The following is a 27,811-nucleotide window of genomic DNA, read 5'->3' as shown; positions in this document are numbered from 1 at the left end:
TACTGTACAAATATATATTTCCTTTTTTTTTCATGAGCACAATTAGTGGCTACTTAGTGCAGCTTTAATAAACTATGCACAAGTGTGATAAAAGCCAGTATTAGATAAAATTGTAACCCTAATTATTCAGCTGCATTTAAAAAAAACATTTATGCACTAAGGGCCTACTTTTAATGTGTGATGTTGGTTTGAATATATATAGTCTATTGTCTATACTTGGCTAAAAAGACTATTAATCTTATTTCACAGCCTTGTGTTTGTCAAAATATTCACCCCAATAAGTTTATTATATTCCACCGATTGTCTGTATATAACCATCTTCATCATCTTTACACAATCTACAATCCCATCAACTACATCGTACATTGCAATAGCTATAAAAAAGTAACTAAAAGGTGACAGAGATGACACATGTTTAGTCAACAAACTTTTATTAATTAGTTAAGGGATACTAATGCACAGGTAATACAACAAGTTTGGGAGAAAAAATTGTAACAGTTCAGACTCAAAGGAGGTGTTGAATCCTCCAATGTTAGGTACTATACAGCTTAATTTCAGATATGGAAATCTTTAATACATCATTAGTCTCATTTAATTTGTTACCTATATACCATAAACAGTTATGAGCTACAACATCATCTCTTAAAACTCATCACAATGACCCCAACAACAGAGCTGGATGCCATTTCCTGCTTTTGAACTAGGTAGCATACAAAACAAACCACCAAATAAAAAGTGTAAACTTCTTCAGCTGTCTAGGGGAATTTCTAAGGAATAATCTTGGTTTTGGAAATAACATTGCTGACAAAGGGAAGACACTTGAGCCTGCTGTTTCCCCAGGTACAAAAGTCACACCACACACAGTCCAGGTAACTAGAAAGCTCCAACAACACTCCTATTTCAAGCCTATTTCATGGTATAGTAAGTGCACTAAATACAGAAACAAACACACATACATATGCCTTGTTGTCCCATACTGAATAGATAATAATAAAAGGACTCTCTCAATCTGTTTGCCATCATGTACTGAAAAAGCTCAATTTATGTGCATTGTCAAAATGGATAAAATAACAGTGTATGCCAACACACAGGCCTACAATGTTGTTTGTGGTCTACAAAGTTTCTCAACCTTTTTTGTGTAGATTTCATCATATGTAAAAAGCATTTTTAAAGCAAATTAATAAAAGGAGGGGAGTGGGAAAAAAAAGCCATACAATTTCGAGAAGACACATCGATATCAAAATATCAGCAAGCCAACAAAATCAGCTAAATATGGTGTATTGCTGTACTCTCTAAACATGTTGCAGTTAGCTCACACTGCGGGATAGATATGTGATTTCCACATCATAGGAAGACAGATAGTAAAGGGTGTGATAAAATATAAAATACCCACTGTTAAAAGCAGTGCTAAACTATCATATTGCAACACCAAAGCTCGTCAGGTAAACACAGTCAATGTGACGTCATTAATGAAACGAGTAACAAGCAGCTGATGAACTGATTCTGTGCCACAGCATAACACTCAAAAGTGTTACTATTTCTGACATCCAGTCATTACAAAAAAAGGTGCTAACTGTTTAATACACACACACACGCACACACACAAAGTCTGGACAACTCATATTGAAAAGGTCCGAGGACCACTCAGTGCTTGTTCATCTTATCCTCTCTGTCATCTGAACCCAGGTAGAAGATAAAGGTCCATCCCGATGACAGAGACACGTGCATAATCATCCCCACCTGAATTAACTCCATCAGTTGATTAGCAATGGAGGAATTCAGATTGAATCTTTGCGTTACGTTATAAAAAGTCACAGCGTAGGAATGACACCACCTGGAAAAACACACATTTCAAATTCAATGTTTCTTGAAAATGTTCTGCTGACATCAGTGCTTGATTTTAATGACATTGACATTATGGTGCAAAATTCAGAGGACTTGCCAGTAAGGATAATATGGACTTGAGTGAGTTGTATCAGGCCCTTAAGGTAGAGTGGCAAGTAAAGCACCCTTATTATCTCACCAGGATATCCTCACATAATTTTATCCAAAGCTATCAGATTGCTATCTAAGTAACACACACCATAGAATATAAAATAGATTTATGATCTGTATTTTTTTAAGCAAGCAAGTCGTTATTTTCATGGACATAAACTTCAAATATAAATCAAATATTCATGGAGTTTTAATTTGCTCAAATTGTTAATACAACTGTGGATTCAAGTATCTACTTTCAACATGTTAAAGTGAAAATATTCTCTAATCTTTTAGATTTTGAAAAGTCATTTAATATTTTGTTTATATATTTATATATTTTAAGCTAATCTAACATTAAGTGGCTAAGCAGCCCTAAACTTCAATAAGACCAGTTATGGCTTTGTGAGGTGAATCATAATTATACCATTGCGTTGGATTTCAGATACAATATAGAAAGTGTCAGTCATGTTGCTCATGACAAACTTAGTCTCTTCTCTAGTTTACCACCAGAGTTAAAAAAAACCAAACAAACAAAAATCCCACTCCTGCACCAGACAGCCACTAGGTTAGGGTGAATAGTTCTGGAGTGCAAAACTACAAGAGGGGAGCAGGAAGGGTTAAAGGTTAAAGTGCAAGGCAATAACTTTGAGCGTTCAAGAATTCATTCATTTACATTATTATATGTGAATCTTAATTAGCAGTTTTTCTGTTTAATAAAAGATTATTATCCTGGACCTCTCTATAAAAGATAGTATATTTTTAAAATTCCCTCCTCAGCTTTGATTCAAGCTAAAGCAGTAGCCAAAACGTGGCCTCCTCATTTGATTGTGCTGCAATGGTGCAACAAGCTTCACACAGAATTCTTCCTCCTGTCAAACATTTCGCTTTGCTAGACCGATTTTAGAGTGTTTCAACATTGATTTTTTTTCCTGTTTGTTTTTTTAAATTCAATTAAACGTGTCTTTCTATTTCTAATCGCAACTAAGTTGCAGTATGCCTTACAGATAAAAATATCAGTCACTTTTCTGGGTATTCTGCTTCTCAACCTCCGTGTAAAACAAGTCTGGAAATAATCTTTTCACACTTAATTATGGTTGTCAAAGCAGATACTGTTCACAGTCATGTGAAAAAAAAATCCTTGGAAGTAACAACTGTAAAAAATAATGTGAAACATGAACAACTTACAAACATTTTAGCTTATATGACATTTGCTTATGTAAAACATGAAAAGCAAGAAACAATAAAAGTCAAACTAGAAAAAAAACTATATTAAAACAACATTGCACTAAAGCACACACTGCAAACAATTCTGACCGCTTATGATCCAATTGGATGTTTCAGGCTTGGAAATGACGGATGGCATCATTGCTTTGAGTATATAGATATAGATATAGATATTGTTCATGTACACAGTACAGTATATCTGTGAAAAAATGTGAAAACACTAGCTATTATTAAATGACTTCACCATGCTAATAGAATATCCTTTTTAAAACCTCTCAAACACAACACAAATCTTGCAGAGAAAATGACTCTCCATTGGTATTTAGAATACTAACTCTGTTTAAAAAAAAATCTATGTTTAGGTCAGGACTTTGATTACTACTGACACCCCTGCTGTGAGTACAGAAATTGAAAAATGTGCCTTAAATGGGAGACAAAAGTGGAATGGGGAAATAAAACACTACTGTTCTGAGTACAACAGTATACACATTATCTCGGGGGGTTTGAAACCAAGATTTGAAGACTGGGTTTTACTTCATATTGGTTGATTTTTGGCTTTCTTCTCAGTGCCAAGTTCTTGTAGCGCTAGAAATGTCTTTAAGCTTCCTGGCAGATATTTAAAGAAAGAATCCTCTCGGGCTCCTAGGTCAACAAAAGCAGAGCTAGTCGGACAGTAACAGCCTCTTGGGTTTGTTTCTTCTGGTGGCGGAGGGAATTGGCTGTCTGTTTTGGCCTGAATTATCACTGTCCGTTGGGTCAGGGAACAGAGTTGGGGGCTGTGCTGTGCCAGAGAACAGAGTCGCGGCAGGGGTTGAGTTTTGGGTGGTAAGTGCCTCAGTTTTTGTTTCGAGAGGTACATTCACAGGGGGGCGCTCTTTTGGTTTACGGCCCCTCTTTTTACCAGTTGTTGCTCCGTTCCTCACTTCGGCCTTTATCCCATTGTTCTCTGGGACTTTAGTTTTGCTACTGGACACAACTTGACTGGCAGCTGCACGGAACCAGTTCTAAGACAAAAAAACAAACAAACAAAAAAAAAACAGTAAACCAGTCAAGATCCAAAGAAGGCAAACAAGCAGAATACAACTGCATGTGTATACATTTTTCTTTCTAAATAACTGTATAAACCACCATGTCTGAACACCAAAGGTTAATGTTAACTGGGGACAAGATGGGGATGTTAAAACCGAAAAACAAAGAGGCTTTTTTATAAGGAAAAAAAACCTGTATGTGTTATCTTGTAACTAAAGTTGTTGTTGGTGAAGAGAAAAGATTAGTTCAAGGAAAATATGTATAGACTTGTTGAGTGCAAGAGTATTATGACAAGGTTAATATGCAACCTAGCTGGTTTTACCCACAGACAGTATAACAGGTGGATGTAGCCACCATGATGTCACTCGTTAGTTTAGAAAGTCTCATTATGAAGCCTAAAGTGTGTGGCTTCACTGTCTTGGTGTTTTGAAACCGGATATGACATGATTGACATGTCGTTAGAAAGTCCTCCTATCTGGCTGTTAAAAGTATAGCCATAATGGACTTAATGTTCAATTCAAGATGACCTGAAACTAGCGGCTGGTCTCTGAGTCTATTTTCCCATAGACTTGCATAAAACTGCAGAAACTTTTTGGAGCCGTAGACACACTTCTGGATTTGCTTTGCCTTTTAGATAAAAACAAAAAACTTTATTCAACCAATCAGAGACATTTGAATGTTTCTCAAAAACAAACAAAAATACAATATGTAACTAGTAAAACAGTAGAAATGGGTTCATTACTGTTACCATGTTGGTAACCTGCCCATGAATCTTTTGTGTTAATAACAACATCATAAAATTTCATGGCAGCAGGAAGATACGATCTGTCCTACACTTCACTCAACCAAATTATTATAGACTGGTTGACTACTATTGCCAAATGTGGTCTGCACATTCTTCTTCATACACTTTTCCACAACAATTCCCAGTGAGTCCCAGTGACCAGCCTCTTAGTGCTCTTTTCGGTCATATTGGCAACAAGTCTGATAAAATAAACTGGATCTAAGATTAACCAATGCCGTTCATTATTTTATGACGTATTACCAGAAATGAAATTTACTAAGTGGGTCATGTTAATGGCAACCTCTAAGTTTATACTGACAGTGACCCACCTGTGAGTGTGTCTTGCTAATATGGTATTTGACGCCACTCTCCGAGCTGAACTCCTTCTGACAGATCAGACAGGTGTACTTCCCCATTTCGCCACCACCCTGTAACAAACACACACACCAGAAATGTTGCTAGTACCTGGTTGGACACACTTAAACTTTCCCCTGAGATTTTGGTCTGTGTTAACATGATATCATCAAATGTTTGTTCCTGATTTGTGGGTAACGGCATCATCTGGTGTATCTCCTGTTCCACCACATTCCAAAGGTTCTCTGTTGGATCTGGTAGTTGTGGAAGACACCCGAGTACACTAAAGTCACTGTTTGGTTCAACAAACCAATATGAGATGGTATGACCTTTGTTACTTGGTCCATTATCACGCCAGCTGTAGTCATTAGATGATGGGTACACAAAGGGATGGTCATAAAGTGATCAAGATGGTCAGCAACAATACTCGGTCTTTGGCATTTATGACACTCAACTGGTACTAAAATGCGCAAAGAAATTATCCCTCACATCATTACACTACCTGAACACCCTGAATTGTTGACACAAAAGAGAATAGATGCATGTTTCTATGTTGTTTATGCCAAATTCTAACTATACCATAGCCTTATTTGTCCATTCTTGACTGCCATGTGGACAGAAATTTTTGAAATTTAACAAATCATCTTTACCATGTCCACCTGTTCATAAGCCAATTTTCTGCCTCATGACTCATAAGATATTTGCTTAGATAACCAGTTTAAGGTTGCTGCAGAAGGTGCAACTTAAGAACCCACCAAAAACCATACCCTGTCAGCCTTTTACAGCAGGAGGGTGTTAAAAACATATTCCAAGTTAAGTTTTTATTTAAATAAGCTTAAAAACATATTTTGAGAAAATACAGCTCAAAAACAAAATCTTGGTGGATTCTGATAGTGATCAGGGCCATAGTTTCAAATGCAGAGGTTAACTTACATGCAATGAATGCCTATCAACCAAAAACTCAGGTTTCAGAATGTTCGAAAATATTTACTATGCTTCACTCTGTATGATGTCAGTGAGAAGGGATATCCTTAATATGAGTGCAGCAGCCCCTCCCAAACCTTTCTTTCCAGGACACAGTCAATCTAAAAAGGCTTGTAGTATACAGCGGATGAACTGACAGACAGCACAAAAGCCCAGTATACCCACCCCCCTCACCTCAAGAATCATAGTAAATTGTTAATAATACAAAGGTACTCTAGTAGAGAGTGAAAAATCGTTGAGATGAGATAGTTGGAAATGAGCAAAATAGATCCTGTTTTACAAGTTATACAAGATCATGCTGTGATTCTAATACTTCCTGCTTTCTCTTCATTTTGTATCTTTATTTGTCTTAATTTTGTTTGAACTGTACCATCAGATTCCACTTCCTTTTTCTTAATTTTTTTTTTTCAGTTTGACTGTATTTTTGGGATGTCTGTATTGGTTTGTTGCAATATTACTGTATATCCAGTAATATTCTCAGACATTGAGTTTTGCAGCAGTGTGGATTTGTACCTTGCTGCAGTTGGCGAGATGGGCCTTTAGTCCTGACACGCTGGAATAGACAGCTTCACAGTTCTAGGACAAAGCAGAAACAAATAGGGATTAAACACACTGACTTAGTATTTATGTTACACTCAACGTTAAGGCAAATCCCTTTTGTTTTGCTCAGATATTGTAAGTTATTTTTTGTACATGGTGTACTTGTATATTCTTACTTCGTTTGTGCAGCAGATGAAGCCCTTCTCCTTGACTTGGTTTTTCCAAGCCTCTAGAAGCTCTGGGCTGAAGTTGGGGAGGCCAGGGCGGGTGTAGTTTAACTATGCAGAAGACAACTTTTTTTAATCTATCAGTATTCAAGTTATTAATATAATTCTACAGTGTAAAAAAGTGGATTTAACATAAAGGATTTTTTAAATCTGCTGATGGAGTTTGTGTGGAGCCTTTGCATGGCCTTTGACCTGGACTGCTAATGTACTGTATTTACTGTGGTCACCATGTGCACTTAATGCATCCAAATTTTATTCCTCACCCTCTTGCTGTCAGGAACCAGGTCATCCTTGATGCGGCGTTTTGTGCCCCAGTCTTTAGCCAGCTCATCCTCAGCAATTTCTTGCAGGTGGAACACCGCCACCTGAGCTGACCGCCGTCTCACCCTGCCACTGGGGGTCCTTTCAAAGTCCTCCCCCTGTCTCTCAATCTGTGCTGCTTTTTGTTGATCTTGTTCCTGCTCCCTTTCCTTTTCCCTGTCCTTCTCTCTAGCGCCTCTGTCCTTCTCCTTAGGATGGCTGGATGGGGCTTTCTCTTGCCACCGTTTCCTTTCAGTTTGGCTTTGCTCCTTCTTACCTCCTGTTGGAGATTCTTCAGAGATCACCTGAAGGAACAGTAAGACCTTTGAGTGAAAATATAGGAAAACTTTAGGTACTCATTAAAATTCAGTAAAAAGTGCTTGTAATCAGCATAAAATGAAAAGGAAAAAAAGGTTCATCTCTTATAACTGCTACTACAACCCTTGTCTATGATGATCTCACCCTCTCCTTGCCAGTGTTGTTGTTGGTGTCAGTGATACTATCCATGAGGTTGGTGGTGGCTGCGGCTGTCATTGTGGTGGTGATGGCCGGGGAGTGTTCGGTGCGTACATGGTAGTCTCTGCCAGCCTTGGAGCGGTAGCTTTTTCCACAGTGCTGGCACAGAAACACAGGCTTCGCATCGTCAGAACACTCTCTTCCACAACGCTGCTGGTGATACTGGTAGCCCATCAGACTGGAAAAGTGGGCTGAACAGCCCTGTATTTGTGTACGTGTGTGCGTGTGTGTTTGTACACAAAATGTTTGTGTGATTGAGTGACGCCAATGACAAAAATGAGACAGAATGAAAACAAACATTAAGCAAGAGACTGGGTAAGTGGAACAAAGTGTAGTTTTAATGGAACGCTGCATTTGGTCAATACTTTGTGGTTAATGTTAAAAAGACAGAGAAAACAGGAGAAAGATGCTCATTTTTCAGTGTGAAGACATGTCACTGTAGAGTTTATTCTTTACAGCTCTTTCTATTCTTACTCTCTCTGCCTTTTGCACTCTAGTGTGAGTAATGCGAAGCAGGGTGTTGATGTGATTTTGGGCAACATGTCAAGAACAAGGCATAAAGGAAAAAGAGAGGGAAGAGGGAAGGAAGAGAGAGAAAGATAACAAGAGACAGCGAAAGAGCGAGAGCGAGAGAGAGCGAGAGAGATGTAAAAGGAGAAAGGCACAAAAGAAGATCCTGAGGACAAGAGAGAAATGAAATCAAAACTGGCAGATGACGAGGGACAGAAATGTGACATAAAAGACATAAAGGTTGAGACGAATGGAAATGAAAGACACAGGAAAGCAAGAGTAGTATAGAATGAGAGACAGTAAAAGAGGAAAGGACCAGGGAAAAAGAAGAAGTGCATACCTCACTGGGACACTTAATTCGTCCCATTTGTTTGAGCACTCGGCGCAGCCTTTCCCTCTCCTCGTGCTCGTTGCCCGTCTGGCCTTCACTCCCTGAGGGCTAAGGGGGAACAAATACACTATCACACCACCACACACCCCACTTCCTCATGACTAAAAAAAAAAAGCAATCAAAATGTGTTTTCTATCTCTAATGTTCACACGATGCCAGGATCATTAAATGGTTTCCTGGTGAGGCTGTTACTCAAGGCATGTTTATGACAACTGTCAAACTCGTGTTTTCGCTCGCATGTTGGTTGGTGCCAAACACCAGCCAAGACCAGAACAACAGATGGTAGGGCTGCCAGAGATGGAAAAGAAATGCAGGGGACTGGAGAGAGAGTAGACTAACTGAGGGATCCCAGCGGAACACATTTCATGTGCTTTCTCATGTGTTAACACACAGAGATGACTGACACACAACACTACAGTAGCTTTCTTTAAAGGTAGGAGGGAGATACCACTTGAGTACTTCAATAAAGCTACTGCAAAAGCCTGAGGGTAGCAGGACAGGCACCAGCTAGCCTTTGATATACAATGACAGAGCTAGCAACAATGAAACGACATCAGCTTGTATTCTTAATGCTTCTATCAGGGAAGGAGCAAAAGAGCAAGCGTAAGAGAATGAGGCAGCACTATCACAGTAGCAACGCCAAGGTCAATCTCAGTGGGTGACCCCTGTCCTTCTGTCAGCCTGCTGCCTTTCCCACACTGCATTTGGGTAAAGCCACATGACAAGACTTACAATAGCAGAGCAATGGTCAGTGAAGTCTCCAAGTCATACAGAAACCAAACACAGTAACACAGCTTACATGAGACTGAAGTGCAAATCGGTTTAATATAGGAATATTAATAAGAAATTCAACTTATTGCAATAGTGCTGGACAAATTAACATATGTAAACTTAACACCGCTAATAAAATGTATGAGCAAAAGCTTTTTTTTTCATTATATGCTCATTTTTCTATTCTATGTTAAAGGACACTGTACCAAGTGATTCACAAATACTGGAAAATACATTAGTGCAACATATTTGCATGAACAAAAGTTCTGCAGATTTGTCGGATGAACACATGAGTGATGAAAAAAATTGCTTTGCAATTCAAAGGCACCAAACACTGGTCTTTTTGATACTTTTGAATGAATAAATGCCTTAATATACAGTGTATCCAAAAGCACAGTTGTAGTAGTGCCTACTTCCTTAAAAACATGACTCTAAAACCGCTACAATGTATAACATTGTATACATTGTAGCATTAATAAATAACATGATTGATACTGTAGAAAAGTACTTGTCTTACTGTAGCACAAAGGAAACGTTTGTATCTAAACAGAAAGAGGGCTAAGGACACGTCATACTTCTAAAGACTGTGATTTTAAGAAATGTGTTATCTCCTCCTGATCTTTCAATTTCCTGAATTTTAAAATTCATTGGAAAGACAAGTAAAAAGAGTGTGACACCAGTCAAACCCACAAGCTAAAAAAGCCTTCTTTAATAAGGAACTACTTCAAATCTAGAGCACACCAACACACAAACAGAGATTAACACAATAACAGCTTTCATTCTGTCACAAAAGTTGTAATTATCTAATCAGAAGAACAGAAACAGCAGAAGTTTAGATGTGTAGGAAGACTACCTTGTGCAACCTTTAAGCATTTTATTCTTAACACGCACGCACGCACGCGCACACACACACACACACACACACACACATACACACACACACACAAAAATAATGCACTAATGCCTTTTGCTCTTCTGGACTGGAATCCTGCCAATAAGGTCAGGACACAACAGGTCCCCTCTGAAGACAAATGGCAGCATCAAACAGTTTAACTTGGCTGACACAGATGGCACGGTCATCTATCAGAGCCCTTAATCTAGCAAACATTACACAGCCAAAGCCTGTTAAACACATACACATAGATTACCATGTATTTCATATACTATAACCATACGCATTCACAAAAAAACACAAACACACATGCCACAAGGTTTGCTGAGTGTAGATTCATTAATCTTTTATAATACGTTTTGAAACGGGTAGCTTTAAATTATTCAGCAAACTTCATAGTGGCACCACTGCTCTAATGCAGGAGTGTCATGATAATATCTTAATGAAGCTCTCTGCTGTCAGAGTTAAGACAGCTGCAGAAAGAAATGTGAGCACTTCACTGACAGGAATACCAATCGCCAGTTCAACTTTACAATCACGATTTTTTAGAGACCACAAGATCAAATTTTGAGAGATCATCATAGCATCTGACAATACTTTTGTAACGGATAAAATTATAGGATAGAGTATATTTTTTACTCTATACGTTGATGCATATAAATAGATGGACATCTGCTGTGTAAACTGATACTAGCAGAAATAAATGTAGGATTTCCATGCATACTGTCATGACAAACCAAACTATTAGCATTCACTTTTCAGTTCTTTGGTGTTGTTTGAAACTAATTACCATGTTCAGTGATGATCTGATCACCCAAACCATCTGGACTCATAATGAGTCATAGAAAAAGGAGCAAAATCAGTCACAGGGTGTCATTTTTAAGTTTAAAGTCTTTGAAACTGGTTTACAAAGTAAAACATCAGCGACGTACCTTGCTGTTGTGCTCGGCCATGGTGTGGTAGTTGAGGCCGGCCTTGGACCTGAACTGCTTGTGGCACTGCTGGCACTTCAGGGCATCCTGGAGCTGCAGGGGTTGAAGGCCAAAGAAGAAGCTCAGATAACATTTTTCTATGAGAAGAAAATAACCCACTCCTGCTGGCTTTGCTCTTTATTGAATCCATCAGTATGTCAACATTTCATCTGTAACCTAATAAAGTTTGTTACTAGTGCATGTTCTGGTCAAAGTAAAGGGCAAGGGACACATTAGGAACCTTAAACCCCCCCACCCCAATTTATCACATAGTGTTCTTTGTTGTAGCTTCTCTCCTCGCTTCAGTATTGATTTGGAGACAGAGGTGTCTTGATGGTGAGTGACCCAGTGGTAATGTGATGATTCTGTCATTGCTTAACAGCACACTGTCACTTTAATAGAGTCACACAGGCCACTAGGCTAAAGAGCCATTAAAACAGGCTGCAGGAACACTGTCTTTGAGGGCTGAGGCTACTGCAACACTCAACCTCATTCATCCACTAGACAAGCTTGATATAATACAACTCAAATAACCTTTTTTTCCCCCACGCTTTAGCCCATTTTCATTTATTACTGCTAATAACCACAACTGAGTGCATTACACACTATATTTCCAGTAGCTTACAGGGCCCTTCCCTTCCCCTTTTATGATCATACATAACATTATGACCACTGGCAGATGAAGCAAATAAAACCGATTATCTCTTTATCATAGCACCTGTTAGTGGGTGGGATATATTAGGGGGGCAAGTGAACATTTTTTCCTCAAAGTTGATGTGTTAAGTGTAAGGATTTAAATGAGCCTGAGAAGGACCAGATTATGATGACTATGAACATCTTCAAAAACTGCAGCTCCTATGGGGTGTTTCTGGACCGCAGCAGTCAGTATCTATCACAACTGGTCTAAGGAAAGAACAGTGGTGAATCAGCAACAGGCTCATGGGCAATCTGATAGCCTTATTTTCATTATCTTTGCTAGAAAAGGTTCCCAGGCTCCCCAGTTTTAACGTATTCAGTGCACAATAACCACAATGCAAGGCTTCTTCAAGCTGAGCTTTACAGCTCCAGTTTGTCTTTGAATGCTACTACCAGCAAAACAATTTTACTGGTTTCACAGTTTGCTCTAACAGCTGTTTTGACAGCGCAGCCACCCCGCTCCCCCTCTGATGAACAGATGCATCGACTACTGACCTTTTGACAAATCTCCATGTGTTTCTTGAGGCCATGGATTGTTTTCCTGGTAACGATGGAGCAAGTGGGACACACCACTTCACCTCTCTCTGAGATTGCTCGCTGCCACTGAGTGTCAGGAACAGCTCCTGAGTAACATTCAGAGCACAGTACTGCTTTGTTATTTAGCCAATGAAATTACACTGGTATGATGTCCTTATGTGTCAGCAATCTAGATGATCAGTAAGCACTTACGTTTTTAGCTTCCCAAAAGTGAAAGATTGCCACTTTCTCAGTTTCATATGACTGAACTGAATATCCATGGGGTTTTGATAGTTTGAAGATAAATATTTTGTCGTTTTTGTCATATGCATGCATATCTCATTAAGATTTAAGAAATGCTCTTTGAAGAAAACATGATGCAACTTATAAAAGTAATAATTATATTTGACTGATTAATAACTATGTATGTTCTTCTGCCTGCGTGGGGTTTCTCCAATTACTCTGGCTTCCTCAAGTAGTCCAAAGGCATGCATGTTAACTGGTTAACTGGTAATTCTAAGTTGGTGGCAGAGTGATCAGTGTATTTTCTAGTTCCAATTCTAGCTTCAGTTATTTTCCAGAATGGGTTTCTCATTTCAGTTTAGCATTTACTGTTTGAAAATGTATAGTTTTGGTTTTCTTTTAGTTAGTTTAAATGTTCAAACATGTCCATCAATTCCCAATCAAGGAAGCTATAATAACATTTATACCAAACGAACAGATCCTAAAACTAAGGTTACTTACGCTGTATTTTTATTTTAATTAGTTTTTCAAGTTCACTGTTTTTTTTAAGAAAGTCTTAATTTTTTTTATACATTTTATTGTTATTTTAGCCAACTAATTTTTTTCAAACCTTAATTTTAGTTTTTACTTAATAAACTTGGTTGGCTGTAGGTGTGAAGTAAGCATGAATGTGTTAGCTTCTTTGTTAGCCTTATGACAGCCCCCCCCAAAACCCTGAATTGGACAGGTAGATATGAAAATGTATAGCTGGATGGATGGATGTGTGGATGGCTAGATAGATGGATGATTAATTTAAAAAATGTGATCTTGGTGTTCACCAGAGCTTGTTGTGGCCGAGTCTTTTCTGGAGGGCTGAACTGACGAAGGTCTTCTCTGAGCCTCCTCAGTGAACCCACTCCCCTCTGGTCTCTTCACACGGCCTGCCTTCAGCTTCTCCTCTACCTTAGTCATACCTACAACACACATGTGCACACGCAGACACACACATATACACAGACAGTCACGCTAGTGATTAAAATTCAAACTGAAAGTATACAAGATAAAGTGAGAAATGCGAGTGGGACAGATGTAGGGCAAACCAAACAAGAACACGATACTAAAAACAGAAAGTTGATACTGACTATAAATTGAAAAAAGGAGGCTGAAAATGGAAGTTGTTTTGAGCTATACCAAATCAATGACAAGCAGACTAAAAGACAGCAAAAGACAGCGCCTGTGAGCTGCAGGTGAAATGTCTGACAAGTGATAGTAAGTAGTTTACAGCCCTCTGTATGCTATATGAGTCACTGAGCATTTTCAGCATATATGTGAATGAGACAAAGAAAGGCTGAAAAAAATATGCGTATGTAATGTGTGCTTGATGTGTGAGTCACTGATTAATTTAGCCAGATATGAGACATCTCTACAGCTGCTACATTAGCACTGTGTAAAAAAACAGCACCATTGATCAGTGGCAGCAGGGTGCAATCTCAGTGCAATCTCAGTCACTTACATAACTAATAATGTAATAAAGTTCTTTGGAGTCCCTACTCCCAGCAGTGGCACATTTGTCCACTCTGGAACTCAATATTTAAGTAAATTAGCAAAGGGCTCCTAAGGTCTGTTGTAAATCAACCAGCATACAAAAAAAAACTATTCTGTCTCATATTTTTATTATATCAGTGGCATAGGGACGTGCAATATGACCAGAATCTCATATCCCGATATAAGACATCTATCGCCCTGATAACAATATAAATCACAGAAATTTAACATTTTCTGTAAATTCTGTGAATCTCGGGCAGCTCGACTTGCGTGAAGTGTTTCCAGCTGCGCGTCATGTACCTGGTAGAGTCGAGTGTTTTAATCGATGCATGAAACTATACATTTTTAGACATAAGTTGTAGCGGCCGCCGTTTTCTTTGTGAGTATTTATTACACGGCGTGCTGCGGGTGAAGCCTGTTCTAACGTTTGAATCTAAGGTTTATTTTTTAGCACCTGGTGGCTCTTTTTTGCTTCTCATCCGTAAACACTCTGTATACTCTTTCACATGATTCAGTTTATTTTGAAAAGTCTCAACAGGATCTTGAGCTTTATTGTGAAAGGTTTATGTGGAAAATAAACAAGTGGACACGCGGTGGTTTTACCGTCGCTGTTGCTAACAACAACGCATAAAAAAAAGGCGCTTGTCCATCTATAGTGTGGTTATATTAAATATAAGAGAAAGAGAGAACTTTATATATCGTTATATCAAACAGCCCTACAGTGGTATGTGAAATTACATCACAAAATTCTTTGTCATGCTCAAGTTTTCACTAAAAAAAACAACAACCATGTTTTCCTTTTAATAAAAGGTATCTACCTTTCAATCCAAAAGTTCCAGATATTGAGGGCTGTTCTCCAGTGAATTTCTTAGGTGTTTTCTGCTTTCGTCCTAGTGCAGGAGGAAAAACAGTGCATAATGGTTATACAAATATACTGGAAGCATATAATTGAGAACATTTCAAATGGCATGTTGAAATCTTACTGTGCTTCATTCGTTCTGGGTCTTCGTCAGGAAAAGAAGGGGGAAGGCTGCCCCCCTCGCTTTCACTTCCCCCTGCATCAGATGACGTGCTTTGGGAATGAGATTGCTGGGAGTGAGGCTGGACTGGCAGGGTCTGGTGAATTTGTTGTGAAGGCTGGCTGTGGCTGTGCTGTTTCCTCTCATTTTTCTGGTAGGCCAGCTCCCCATTCTGAGAGGGTGTGGACACTTCATGGGTCTTTTTCACTTTGAAGAACACAGGAGAGGGGGGACTGATCTCCATGGGCCTGAATTCACAGAATGAGACAGGACAGTTTTAGGCAGTTATCTTTAAGTGACTCAATCTGGTTAGGAATTTGAGCTATATCTCAGTCACCTTTTCTTAGCGCTGGACTTCACAAAAGTCTTTTGAAGCTTAGGTTGCTCGTCCTTGGTTTCCATGCTGACTCTCTCTGGGTGATTCCACAGTTTGTGTTTCTGCAGGCGCACCTTTGTGGCAAACACGGCCTCACAGTAGGGACAGCCATGACTCAGCTTTTCAGCTACGGTGGCCTGGATGCAGACATACGAAGAGGAGATTCAAAGTGAGTTCTCTCCCTATCCAAAATCTAATGACAGTGGGTAGCTGTTACAAAAAAGAAAATAAAAAAACCCCTCCAGCTGACTTATCTTAGGTTTTTGAAAAAGCCTTAATAATTGCTCAGGTTTGTAAAAAGGCCATTATATATTCTCTGGAATTATTAAACGGTCCCCTATCGGATGGGTTTCTCCTATAAAGTGGTCCAGTGCTACAAGTCTACTTTGAAGCATAAAGGTATAAACAGCCTTGTGGCAGGAAAGAGCAGAGGCTAGTGACTCACCCCCGGGCAGCGCTGATAGTGGTACTTGACGCCATAGATGCTGGGAAACTCTAACCAGCAGCCTGAACACGGACATTTTACCCTGGAGCGCCGCTTAAACTCTTCCTTCCATTGTACTATCATATGGGCCTGATCAGGGGTGAGGAAGAGAGAGTTGAATCCACGCCAGATTTATTGCTATATAGCACTGTATATTGTGAATATTCATGGGGAGCTGCCTACTGTGCAAGAAAAATGAAGCCCACTTCAAGTACCCACTCATTTCAAAGAGAAATACTCACAGGGATGCTTCTCAGTTCCTGCATTTCTGCTTTAGGACGACCTTTCCGCTTCCCCTCTGCTGGCTCATCACACACTGGACCTGGCAAAGCGAGAAAGAAAGCCACATCAGAGCTAAAAACAATCTACTGCCAGCACTCCATATCCATAAAATAAAAAATTCTGTAATACCTAAAATCCTGAAGTTTCATTTGGACCTTCTTTGTTATTGACCTAACGAGCCTAGTTATATTTGACTTGTCATGTCTAGATATGCTCTTGAGATATCACAAAGAGATTTTGAAGAATAGATTTGTATTCACCAAAACTGCAAAATAAGTATGAACACTAACACTTCTGAAGAAAAACAAACAAATGCAAAGTTATACAGTGTTTAGGTTTAACTGTGACCATTGTTCAAATGTTAGCCTCTTCTGTGGAGGGACACAGAATGGATGTCCACGATTGTGTGTGTAAGTGAGGGAAAAATGAGGCAGCCTGGGCAAAGGCCTTATGTAAAGCCAAACAGATCAGCTATAAATCGCTAGTGCCTGCATGGACCTCTGACACAGCAGACTGCAGACCGACTGCCTCAGCTTTCTATGTGCTCTCTATTGCTCATTCCCTCCATCTCTCATGCTGCTGCTTTACTTCTTTCTCACCCCATGTCTACTTTTCTCACTTTTCTTCCCTTTCTTTGCTCACACCCTTTCCAGTGTCTCTCTACGGTTCCACTGGCTCATCACTGCTCTCTTCTCGGGTGCAATTAGACCTCCACACTATCAGCCCTGCACTCTATTCCCTCTATACACTGCTCCTTGAAGAAGGAGAGAGGGAAGGCGGAAAGAGCTGAAGATGAGTGTATGCATGTGGAAGAAGGGGAGGGGGGTTGACAAAGGAAGAAGAGGAGAGCACAGGATGTTGAGGAAGAGAAGAGAATTGCAGAGGTGGATAACTCTGATTGAGCATAACACTGAATCATAGTGCTCCAGGTAGCTGTAGTTTGCTCTACAAAATGATATGGCTTTACATGTTCTCTCAACTTACTCTGCATTAATCTGACAAGACCCAACAGCAACAGTAGAAAGAAGCAGGAAACAAAGACGCTTCAAGAGATGCTTCAGTGACATAAAATCTATTTACAGTAGAGAAGATGGTATTGTGTTGTGAAGTGGAATGCACTTTTTTTTTAGATCTCTTTCACATCACCATAACATTTTTTTCTGCTAACTATTTTCTTCTCCTGCAAATTGACAAGCCAAGGCAGCATGCACATGCCTGGTGCTGCCCATTTGCAGCAGGTCCCAAACTGGATCAGAGCACACTGTGTGCCTACAAGGATTACAAAATGGTTGGATAATTTTCCATCAGATAAATGAATTGACTTAATGCCATCATTTCTCTTACAAAAAACAGCTTGTGTTAGCAAAAGCCACCCTTTGACCCCCTCAAAAACAACTCTCCATACCAGGGATGTTAATGTGTATAAGAAGCACACGAGGACTAACCTACTATGGCCTCCCCTGCTCATTTCCCTTCGTGTTTTATTACACAGTATCAGCTCTCTCCCTTTTCCCTCATTTGTCTTCTTTTTCCTCTCTCAGTTGGGAAACACAGATACAAACATATGTAGGCAGATTATATGTAACATTTTACTTCATACTCACAATAATAAGGTAGATTGAAAATAAAGCAAGACTAAATAAAATGTAATAAGAAGTAGCAAAGCAATACTGACTGTGTTTTGGAATAGTTGATGACACAAGGTGTAAACACACACATCAGGGCACACTGACACGCAAACAAGTACACAAAACCATTACTACCGAGTGTGAGCAAGATGTGGTTGCATGGATATGAGTGTATTAATATTCTCCAGGCGACAGAGCATTTCTCTATTAGCTGTCTGGGTAGCAGCTGGAGAGGTGATGCAGTCGGCGGTGCAGCTCTTATGCTGAGGAGGAAATTGAGCATGCATTCTAATTCCTGTCTTAGAAAATAAAGGTCTTGTAAAAGAAAGGCATAATTAATGAATTCTGCTCTTGGGAAAGATATGTTCTTGTTGCTATGGGAATAAGATCCACTTGTCTTAGTTACCATTATCAGAGGCCTCTTTACAGCAAGCAGAACAATTAGGCCCACATGCAGCAGGCTACAGTGCAAACAGGCAAAAATCACACTGCAAAGCCACAGCAGTGCACATGCTGGCAAAAGTTAGAGCAAAGAGAATTTTTTTTAAAAAAACTTGATTTTCTGGGGTGAACTGTGCACACACAATAAAATGTTTTTATACATTTTACTTTGTTTGTATGGCTATGGCTAGCACACTTGTGCTCAAACATTCAGGCAATCACAACCATTGTCTTGGTAGGAAACAAAGCAGGTCTATTGTGGCAAATCTAAACCCCAGTTCTCAGGCGCAGACCATAGGGATAAAACAGCTGTTCAACTAATGTCAGAGTGTGACTCGCTCCCAGCTGTCTGCAACTGTTGCTGCAGACTGGTTAACACTGACAGAAGAGAAGAGAAGAGAAGAGAAGAGAAGAGAAGAGAAGAGAAGAGAAGAGAAGAGAAGAGAAGAGAAGAGAAGAGAAGAGAAGACAAGAGAAGAGAAGAGAACCAGGAGTGTTGGCAGCTGTCTAATGATCTCAAATAACCTCTGAGTTCTCCTAGCTACGCCTGCAACTGCTCTCCCTGAGTGCAAGGGTTCACACATTACCCACAAATGTACACACACACACATACACACACAGAACAGTCATTTGTTTTCCTTGACAAACAGTCACACAGGAGCCTTTGTCTGTGCCTTCACAGTTGGTTTTAGACATACTGTAGTTTAGAAAGACAACACACAAACAACATCACTCACCACTCATGCTACTTCACAAAAAAAAGACAAGACACAGTTACTTCCTCAATCTCAACAGACGCTAGATGTATAAACGAATACACCTGGACTCATTGCAGAGCAAACGCACTAGCAGATGACTGTACAGCATGTGCAAGCTGTGCAGCTTTTATAGTGAATGCAACCACAGGACCTTACTAACATCTCTGTTTCTGCTATAAATTTTTGTCTATTGTGCTTTAACTTCTTCTTTCTTACTGTTTCCTTCCTTCACACATTTGATTTAGCAACAGTTCACCGCTTTTATACAAGCACACGCACATATTTATATGCTATTTTACATTATGTTCTCTCATTTCCTCCCTCCTTCTTTCCTCTCTCTCTCTCTCTCTCTCTCTCTCACACACACACACACACACACACATGCACACCAGTTGTTCCATTTATATACACACCTCCTTTTGAAGACGTTCCTATATTCCCTCACAGTCAGGCCTGATTCCAGACAGTGAGTAAGGAGTGAGGTGGTGCAACACCAGATAAGTCTTACTACCCTGATACAGCTAACTGAAAAAAACCCCAGAGTCTCAGTGAGTCTGGCTCTCACTTTCCGTCTTAGTCTTTCCTCTCTCTATCTCTCTCTCGCTCTCTCTCTGTCTTTTTCTCCCCTCCCTCCTTTCTCTCTCTTTCTTTGTGTAACCATCTGAGCTTAATCTTTTACATAAATCCACTTGTTGAAACACAAACATTTAACTAATCTGTCAAAATTCATTATTTTTTTAATGGAAAGAAAACAGCAATTCATCAGTAGCAATGTTTATAAATCTGTATAATTTATAGAGCATTGCAAGAAAAAATACCTTTGCTCTGGGTTGCCTTAACTGAAAAGTGGACACAACCACAAATAAAAGAATCTGGTGGAGCTCCACTGGTTTATTTGCAAAATAAATTAGAGTTCCTGTTGGCAGCAATCTAGGAAAGGACCAGAATTTGAAAGTATGGGGCTCTCTTCTGAGCCCCATTCCACCCTGCCAGTTTGATATGTATGTGTTGGTATGTATTAAAATAATGCCAATGTTGACTTATTGCTTTACAAAGAAATCAAATCCAGCTTTCCTCTAAGAATGCCCTCTCATTAGCCCACTGCACAGTGGGGTGCTTTATACCCAAACTTTTTCTTCGTACTACGCCACACTATTTGACTGTTCTTTTCCAGAAAAGATCAGATTGGCCAAAGTTTCCCTATCATGGGGCAGAACAAATTTACCAATTGGGGTCTTCTTCAAGCATCTCTCATGTACGGTGAATTAGAGATCCAAGAAGAGTAAAAACAACTCTTAGACAACTCGATTTATTATATGCTGAAAGGTTACTTTTGGATTTTTGTCTAGTGGCATTACCTTCCTATTTGTTTCACCTATTTCCTAATATTAAACCATTCTGAGTGCTGGCATACACTGTGGCATTTGCTATCACTTACATTATTCAGGGAGAGTTGTTGGTCCAGTGGTTAACATTGTTGCCTCAAAGCAAAAAGCTCCTGGTTTGACACCACTGGTTGACTGGAGGTCTTTCTGTGTGACATTTGCATTGTCTCCCTTTGCTTGCAAGGGTTCTCTCAGAGCACTACGGTTTCCTCCCACCACCCAAACACGTTTGGTTAACTGGTGATTCTAAATTGTCCATTGGTGCGATTGTGAGCTTGAATGGAAATCTGCCTCTCTGTAATAGACTGGTGACCTGTCTAAGAAAATGGATATATAAAATAATTACATTTATTTCTATACTTGCACTAGTCACTCAGTCTTAGTGAAAACAGTTACACTGGGAGATTCTTCAGTGTCCTAATGAATGCCAATTTCTATTGCCCGCAGACTTACTGTATGGGGAATCACTTTGTTTGAGAGGCCAGGGATCACTACACAGACATTTGGTAGAATATCAGTTTACTTCCACCACTAAACCACATGTAAAGCAGCCAAGAATAGAGCTCAGGCTTGAGATTTCTGCTACATAATCTGGTGACTCATTGTACCTCAACAGCTTCTTCACACCTGTATTGATTTTACAGCCTTCCACATCAACAGCATGCTTCATATTATTGGAAACTCAATGAATTACTTGATACTTATTTGGCCCACAGCCAATGCCATGTTTAGTGACATCAAATCGTAACAGTTTTAGATAAAACCTGAGGGATAATGGAGAACTGACCAATCACTGGGGAGTTTACAATTGATGCACAACATATATAGACACACTTGGAAAAAAAACATAACAATAAAATAAGCTTATGCAACAGGGCATCCAACACTTTATATGTGTGCCAGAGAGACAATGCCTGCAACAAACTGTTTGCAATACCCTCCTTATGGACAGTGACTCACCAACTCAATCTCTCTCCTCTCCCATTTCCCTGTACTCCTTCTCATTAACCATCCACAAGTCTGCCAAGTGAAGGTGTGACAAAGATGACAAAGGACTCTCCTCAAAATGAGGTGTAGCATCAGGCTGAGAAAAGCACCAAAATTCAATTTCTACCCATAAACAAACAGTCTCAATCTATAGCTTTTTATTGATTTGATCTTTTGTTATTTTGCTGATTTGATAGACTCAAGCCATTAAGAGGAAGTCCCTAGAAAATGTAACAAATATGAAATGTGATAAGAGTTAAGACCAGAAGTGAGGGTAACGGTTGGGAACAGGTTGAAGAAGGAATGGGAAGTGGCAGGAATAGTGAGGTTAAGTCACTGCTAATAGGTAAACAAGAAATAGTTGACGAGGCTGAGGAAGGACAGAACAGTGAGCAATGACAGTCATGTCTGGACAACAAGTAAGTGAGAGAAAGCTTGAAAAAGCAGCACATTTAGAGGAAAAGCAAGAGACTGATGGACGGATACTGACGCAGATATACCGGGTCAATAGAGAGCAACTGTGGACCTGAAAAGAAGGTCTGCACAGCCAGAGTAGACAAGTGTAGCATGAGAACACACATGCTAGGGCAAACACAGGCACCAACAGATGCATAAACATAAACACAAACAAATGGCACCAAATAGCACATTATCATTCACACACAGCCACAAGCATAAAACTTATCACGCTCTCAGCTCCCCTCCTAACCCACTTATGTTACCATACAACAACAAATCTGGAGCGCTCATCTCCTCTTACACAGAACATGCCGACTGGATAGTGTGTTCTGGGGTCCGAGAGGGTAAAGAAGGGGGCGGCCTTTCACACAAGTACGTTTTACTTATTTACTTATTTAGACTTGGGTTAATGTTTGCTGAAAGGTAACTATTTTCAGGGCCTACAGCACTTGGCAAAACAGCATTAGTTCTATCTAAATAGAAAAATGACTTAGCTTTAGAATCAAACAAGACATTAATAGGAAACATCTTGAAGCACAAAAGAGAGAAACAGAGCGCAAATCACCCTCAAGGACCACATTCTTTCCTGTGACTTCTCTGGTGTGGCAAGGTGACAGCTCAACCACAACACTCTAGGAAAGCACACAAACCCAAGTTTTGTTGTCACATATAAAGGCACACAGTGATTTCAGGAAACCACCAGTACAACAGCCAGACGGGATTTCTCCGCTATTACATCATGCAAAGTTTCCAGCTGGAGATTTATGGGCCAACATGAGAACTGATAACGCAACATAACAGTCCAAACTCTCCATGGACATAAAATGAAAAATGAAGAAGTAACCAGAGTGATGAGGGCAGATAATGAGGTTATCAGAAGAGCACACTGTGTGCAATGAGCATGGACTGAAAAACCTTCATAGGGAGCCTTAGATATTGATGCCTTTGTTTCCCCAAACTGAGGTTCATATCCCCCCTGGGATAGACAAGCCAGTGCCAGGTTCATTATATCACCACTGTAGCATTTCTCCTTATCATAACATCTATAAAATTTCTAAATAATAAGTTAAGGAGACTGAAAATCGTAAAAGATTGCTTGGTGTTTGAAACATAATTTGGCACAGTCAGTCAGTCAATGAATATCTTACTGGTTTATAAATCATATTCCAAACGGGTTACTGTACAAAATTTAACTATATTCCTAAAATGGAAATGTAGAATTTCTTATACATTTCCCGTGTTGTATGTTATGTCTATATTCATCTTCTTATTGGTCAGTACAATCTACATGTGCTCCAGGAGAAGCTCTGTCTCTCTCCTTGTGGTTCTTAGAGAAGATAAATCTCAACCAGCTGGCAATGTTACCAGCTAAGCTTCCTTAGACATAGTGGAACATAGATTCTTATCTTTTGTGCCAGAAGCTATTCTTAAAACAGACAATAGCACAGACTTGCAGTATCAAACATGATCTAAATACTACTGGTATCACTTAGAAGCTCAACATAATTGCAAGTCCAGACAGATCAAGTGTAAAAAGAGAAAATGAAATAGACACACAGAAATAGCAGAATCTTAAGTAACCTGAAAAAGCCCCATAAAAACCAGGACCAATCCATCACCTGTGATAGTATTACTTTAAGACGCGCGCACACAGTAAAACGTGCAGTCATCAGAGTTATTCATTAGTGAAGCTAAGCCAAAAGTGTGTCTCTAATCTCTTGTCTTTAGCCTCACATCGATCAGAGCAGAGCCCAGCACAAACTTTCTGCTGATTGATTTATAAACTCCTCTTATTTACTGAGTAATAAAGTGTAAAAAATGCCCATAAAACACAAAACTTTAAGAGGCTGCAGCAAAAACCATGTCATTCAAAAAACAAATGTACTTTAACAGCAAAAACAGCCAATCAGCTGCCAGACCCTACACAATGAGAAGTTGAGGAGGAGTGTTTTATTTCTAACTATGGGAAGATCTTGCAGACAGTCATAAATACAAGGAAGATTTTAGTAAAGGGATTCCACACTTTTTTTTGTTCCATGTGTCGCTGAACTCTCATTTCCTGCAACACAAGCTTTGCATTAATAACCACAACAAGCAAACACACACAGAAACACATGCATGCACAACGGTATGAAACTCTGGCCTACAGGGCTGAATAATAACATGAAAAGAAAATAAACCGAAGCACCTAGTCTAGTGTTTGTGCTCTGTGTGTCTGGGAATGAGAGGCTATTTTGTAGCAACCAAAACAACTGGGTCATATTAGAACAGCCCCATTTTTCCAAGCCTGCCCAACGCTATTAACAAAGTCATGATGATCTACTGGTTATTGGATTGAAAAATAATTCCCCAGTCTGGCCCTCTCTTTCCAAAATCTTCCATTTCCATCCAGATGGCCTGGGGTTTCACTTGTGTCAGTGCTTGGCAATTTTTGTTTGTTTGCTTTTCTCACTGTAAAGCAGTCTCAGGAAAATTGCTGGAGTTTCCAGGCTCTACTGTGGTGAGAGGGGTAGAATTACACTGAACCTGAAACCATTGATTTCTAATAAAATATAATCCATTCAAAAAAAAAAAAAGCAGCTACAGAGACCCCTGCATGCATGGTATGCTAATCAAATCCTTGAGAAAGCACACTAAAGTGCACTAGCTGGAATTACAAAACTTTAGCCAATGCAAACCTGCTGGATCTAAGAAACAAATATGCAAAAACAAAAAATTCAGTTGTCATATATGTGTTAGTATGTCATGCTGTATGCACCCAGTACCTACTCTTCACACTGTATCGCTTCATGAACTTCATCCTAGAATCAGTCCAGGAGCAAACTTGAGTCATACCAACAAAACCTGAACTCACACACTATTCATTCAACAAAATGTAGCGGCTCGTCACTCACTATGTTTGCTGTGGTTTTCAGGGGTTGACATGGTTCTAACTTGCTCCTGGGGATGTCCATGCTTGGGCGTTCGGCCCCTTGACAGCCCTGATGAGGACAGCTTCCCAAGCTTGGGCCCACTTGGGCTCTCCATGCCTGCAATGTACAAACGAGGGGGTACAAACACACAGGAGACATAGCTAAAGGTAATATCAGAAATGCTTCTGCTGCTCATTAATCCGAATCCATTGTTTGTCAAAACATTATTAGCAAAGTCTGCTTCATCAATAGCGTGTGATGATGCTGTCTCCTTGTTCAATAATGCAGCTTCTTTATGTTGGCCATCAGTGCTATTGGCCTGAAGGTTGTCTGAGCGCAGGCACACGTGTGGTAATGAGGGTGTGACCTTCCATGTTTTCATTTCAAAATCAATACTCTTACTCGCACACTAACTTCATGCTCTGCCCATTAGACAAAAGGTGAGTCAAAGAGATGGTGGGGATACAAAGCTACTTTCCTGAGCAGCTGTACAAGCTTTCTTTACTATGAAAACCAGCGATCTCTAGTTCAGGTCAAGTGAGATACATTACATCTATCAATCCCGATGCTTATATTGTACATGTCAAGTTCAGACTCTCTGTGCTTAAACATCATTCCCCATCAGGAAGGAACAGCCTTGTGAATAGAGGCTGACAATTGCTAATTATGGTGAGTGGTACTGATTACAATCCAACATGGTTTCTCTTAGCACACATTCATGTCACTCTCCTAATGAATTACAAAGCACACAAAGGGTCACTCAATGGGGGCCACTCGGTGTCCGTTTACATGCTGTGCAATTCACTGCGTGAATACCACAGAGATAAAGCATTCACAGTAGTTGTAAAGTTTTGATGATTTTGACTATAAAATGCACGGTGAACTTGCTGCAGGGTGCAACTTGATGAAATCTTTCACACATTAACACTAGGCATCTTCCTTTTCCGGTATGATGTATCAGAGCATGAAGAGATGGGCTACAGGTCAGCTCATAACTACTTAAAATAAACAGAGGTGGTGAGAAAGATATGGCTGATTGATGGTGAGTCTTACTGTGCAACCCTATAATAATTATGTAGGATAACCCCGTTTTAGATTTGCCACAGTGTTTCAACAGCATCCTCCTATTAAATAAATAAATGAATAAATTCATTGCAGCTGGGGTTTTCGTAAACGATTAAATCTACATGTAAACACAAACCTGCTACAGAAACTTTATTACCATACACTTAGCTAGACACAACAAAACCCCGTGACACCCACTCACATCTCCTCTCACAATCTGCTGAGAGACCAACCTAGAAATAAGTATTTTAACACCGCACGTGGCACACTGCCACGCTGTTTGACAACTACAACAAGGTCTGAGTTGCCTATTTATGTGGTTAACTAAAATAGTGCTCTACTTTCTTCCTCCTCCCCGGCCACACCTACCTTAACTGTCGAGCAGTCACCCAGCACCAGAGCCCGGGTGGCCCCGGGTCATCCACGTGAGGTAGGAGGAGGTCAGGGGCAGGAGACAGGCACCAAAGTAGGCGGTTTTTTTCACCAACGTTAAGTTACATGGCAATCACACCTGCTGTGCGTCAAGGAGCGGTCAGGTTGAGCTTGGGGGGCCTGAAAGGAAGCGGACAGTCGTCACCGTCGTCCTGTCCCCCCCAGTCTGCAGACGACGACCAGGTGGACGGTAAAAAAGAGCAGTGCAGGAGATGAGAAATTATAAATTCGTCTGAACATGAAAAGAAATCCAGGATACTTTCACCTTATTTCCAGCTTCCAATTGCCTTGCCCCCCCCTCTCGTTCTCCTTTCGTGCATTAATATGTATACCACGAGGCACTTCTCCAACCCTTGTCTTCTCGTTAAACTCTCCAAATTAATAGAAATAGCCAGGAAAGACAGAGCCCTCGACTCCTTGAGAAAAAATATTAGAATACGGGATGGTTTATATAGGCAGTGAAGCAAAATGGCGACTTTATTACGAAGGAGGAGTAAAAAAAAATCCTTGCGCTGGCAGGAGCTAAAGGGAGGCACAAAAATATGTTTAGTGCAGTAATTTCGACGGCTGTGAGTCTGTTGGTTAGAGTAAAAGAAAACGAACGAAAACGAATCAGCAGAAGCGCCAAATCTCGGTCGGGTTTGGTTCACTCCTCGCTCCTTACCTCGGGATTATTCGTTTTTTATACGGATATTATCTCGGCGGCCGTGTACAGTATTACAGTAATGTGTGTTGGGTCATGCGCGTATCCACTCCACCTTTGACAGTTGCGACTACAGTCTTGAGGCAACTTGCAAACTCTCGCGTTATTATTATTATCAATTTTCGAGCTGAATAATAGTGGGCTTTCTGGCTAATAAACTCGCTGCAATACCGGCTCGTGCTACTCTTCCGACGTAACGGCGCTCGCTCCTGACGACAAAAAAAAAAGGGGTCAGGGCTTAAATTCCGTATACAAACCCTTAGCGAATTATTTTAATCTAGCTGCAGCCAAAATGTTCTTCCCATGTCCTCCCGCGTAGCCGATAAAGGCTTCTTGTCCAGTCTGTGGCAGGCTGTTCTAGCTGTCATACCAGGCCGGTGCTGTAGTCACTGCAAGTAGCTCCCTCCAAAAAAAGCCTCTGAAATATCAAG

At 40.0% G+C, this 27,811-nt stretch overlaps 1 protein-coding gene across 7 annotated transcripts; it reads right to left on the bottom strand.

Annotated features, from left to right (window-relative positions):
- Nucleotides 1–410: 410 nt before the first annotated feature.
- znf512b (zinc finger protein 512B) lies at nt 411–27,811 on the bottom strand. Of its 7 annotated transcripts, none has more exons than XM_006796330.2 (18): nt 26,943–27,811; nt 26,615–26,843; nt 25,163–25,297; nt 16,571–16,650; nt 16,290–16,418; nt 15,806–15,981; nt 15,433–15,716; nt 15,268–15,339; nt 13,744–13,878; nt 12,662–12,789; nt 11,432–11,524; nt 8,786–8,884; nt 7,882–8,136; nt 7,383–7,724; nt 7,069–7,170; nt 6,866–6,928; nt 5,344–5,442; nt 411–4,205 (listed from the first exon to the last, which is right to left on the bottom strand). In XM_006796330.2, the coding sequence occupies exons 3-18, from the start codon at nt 25,293–25,295 to the stop codon at nt 3,864–3,866; spliced, it is 2,532 nt and encodes an 843-aa protein (XP_006796393.1). In that variant the 5' UTR covers nt 25,296–25,297; nt 26,615–26,843; nt 26,943–27,811; the 3' UTR covers nt 411–3,863. The 7 variants fall into 7 exon arrangements, with proteins under 7 accessions (XP_006796393.1, XP_035766049.1, XP_006796394.1 ...); XM_035910156.2 differs by having other exon boundaries at nt 26,615–26,797; XM_006796331.2 differs by having other exon boundaries at nt 7,882–8,034; nt 26,615–27,811.

The sequence above is a fragment of the Neolamprologus brichardi genome, chromosome 20 (genome assembly GCF_056152115.1).
Source record: "Neolamprologus brichardi isolate AB-2024 chromosome 20, ASM5615211v1, whole genome shotgun sequence".
Taxonomy (NCBI): Eukaryota; Metazoa; Chordata; class Actinopteri; order Cichliformes; family Cichlidae; genus Neolamprologus; species Neolamprologus brichardi.
This window is presented reverse-complemented; position numbering and strand designations above follow the sequence as displayed.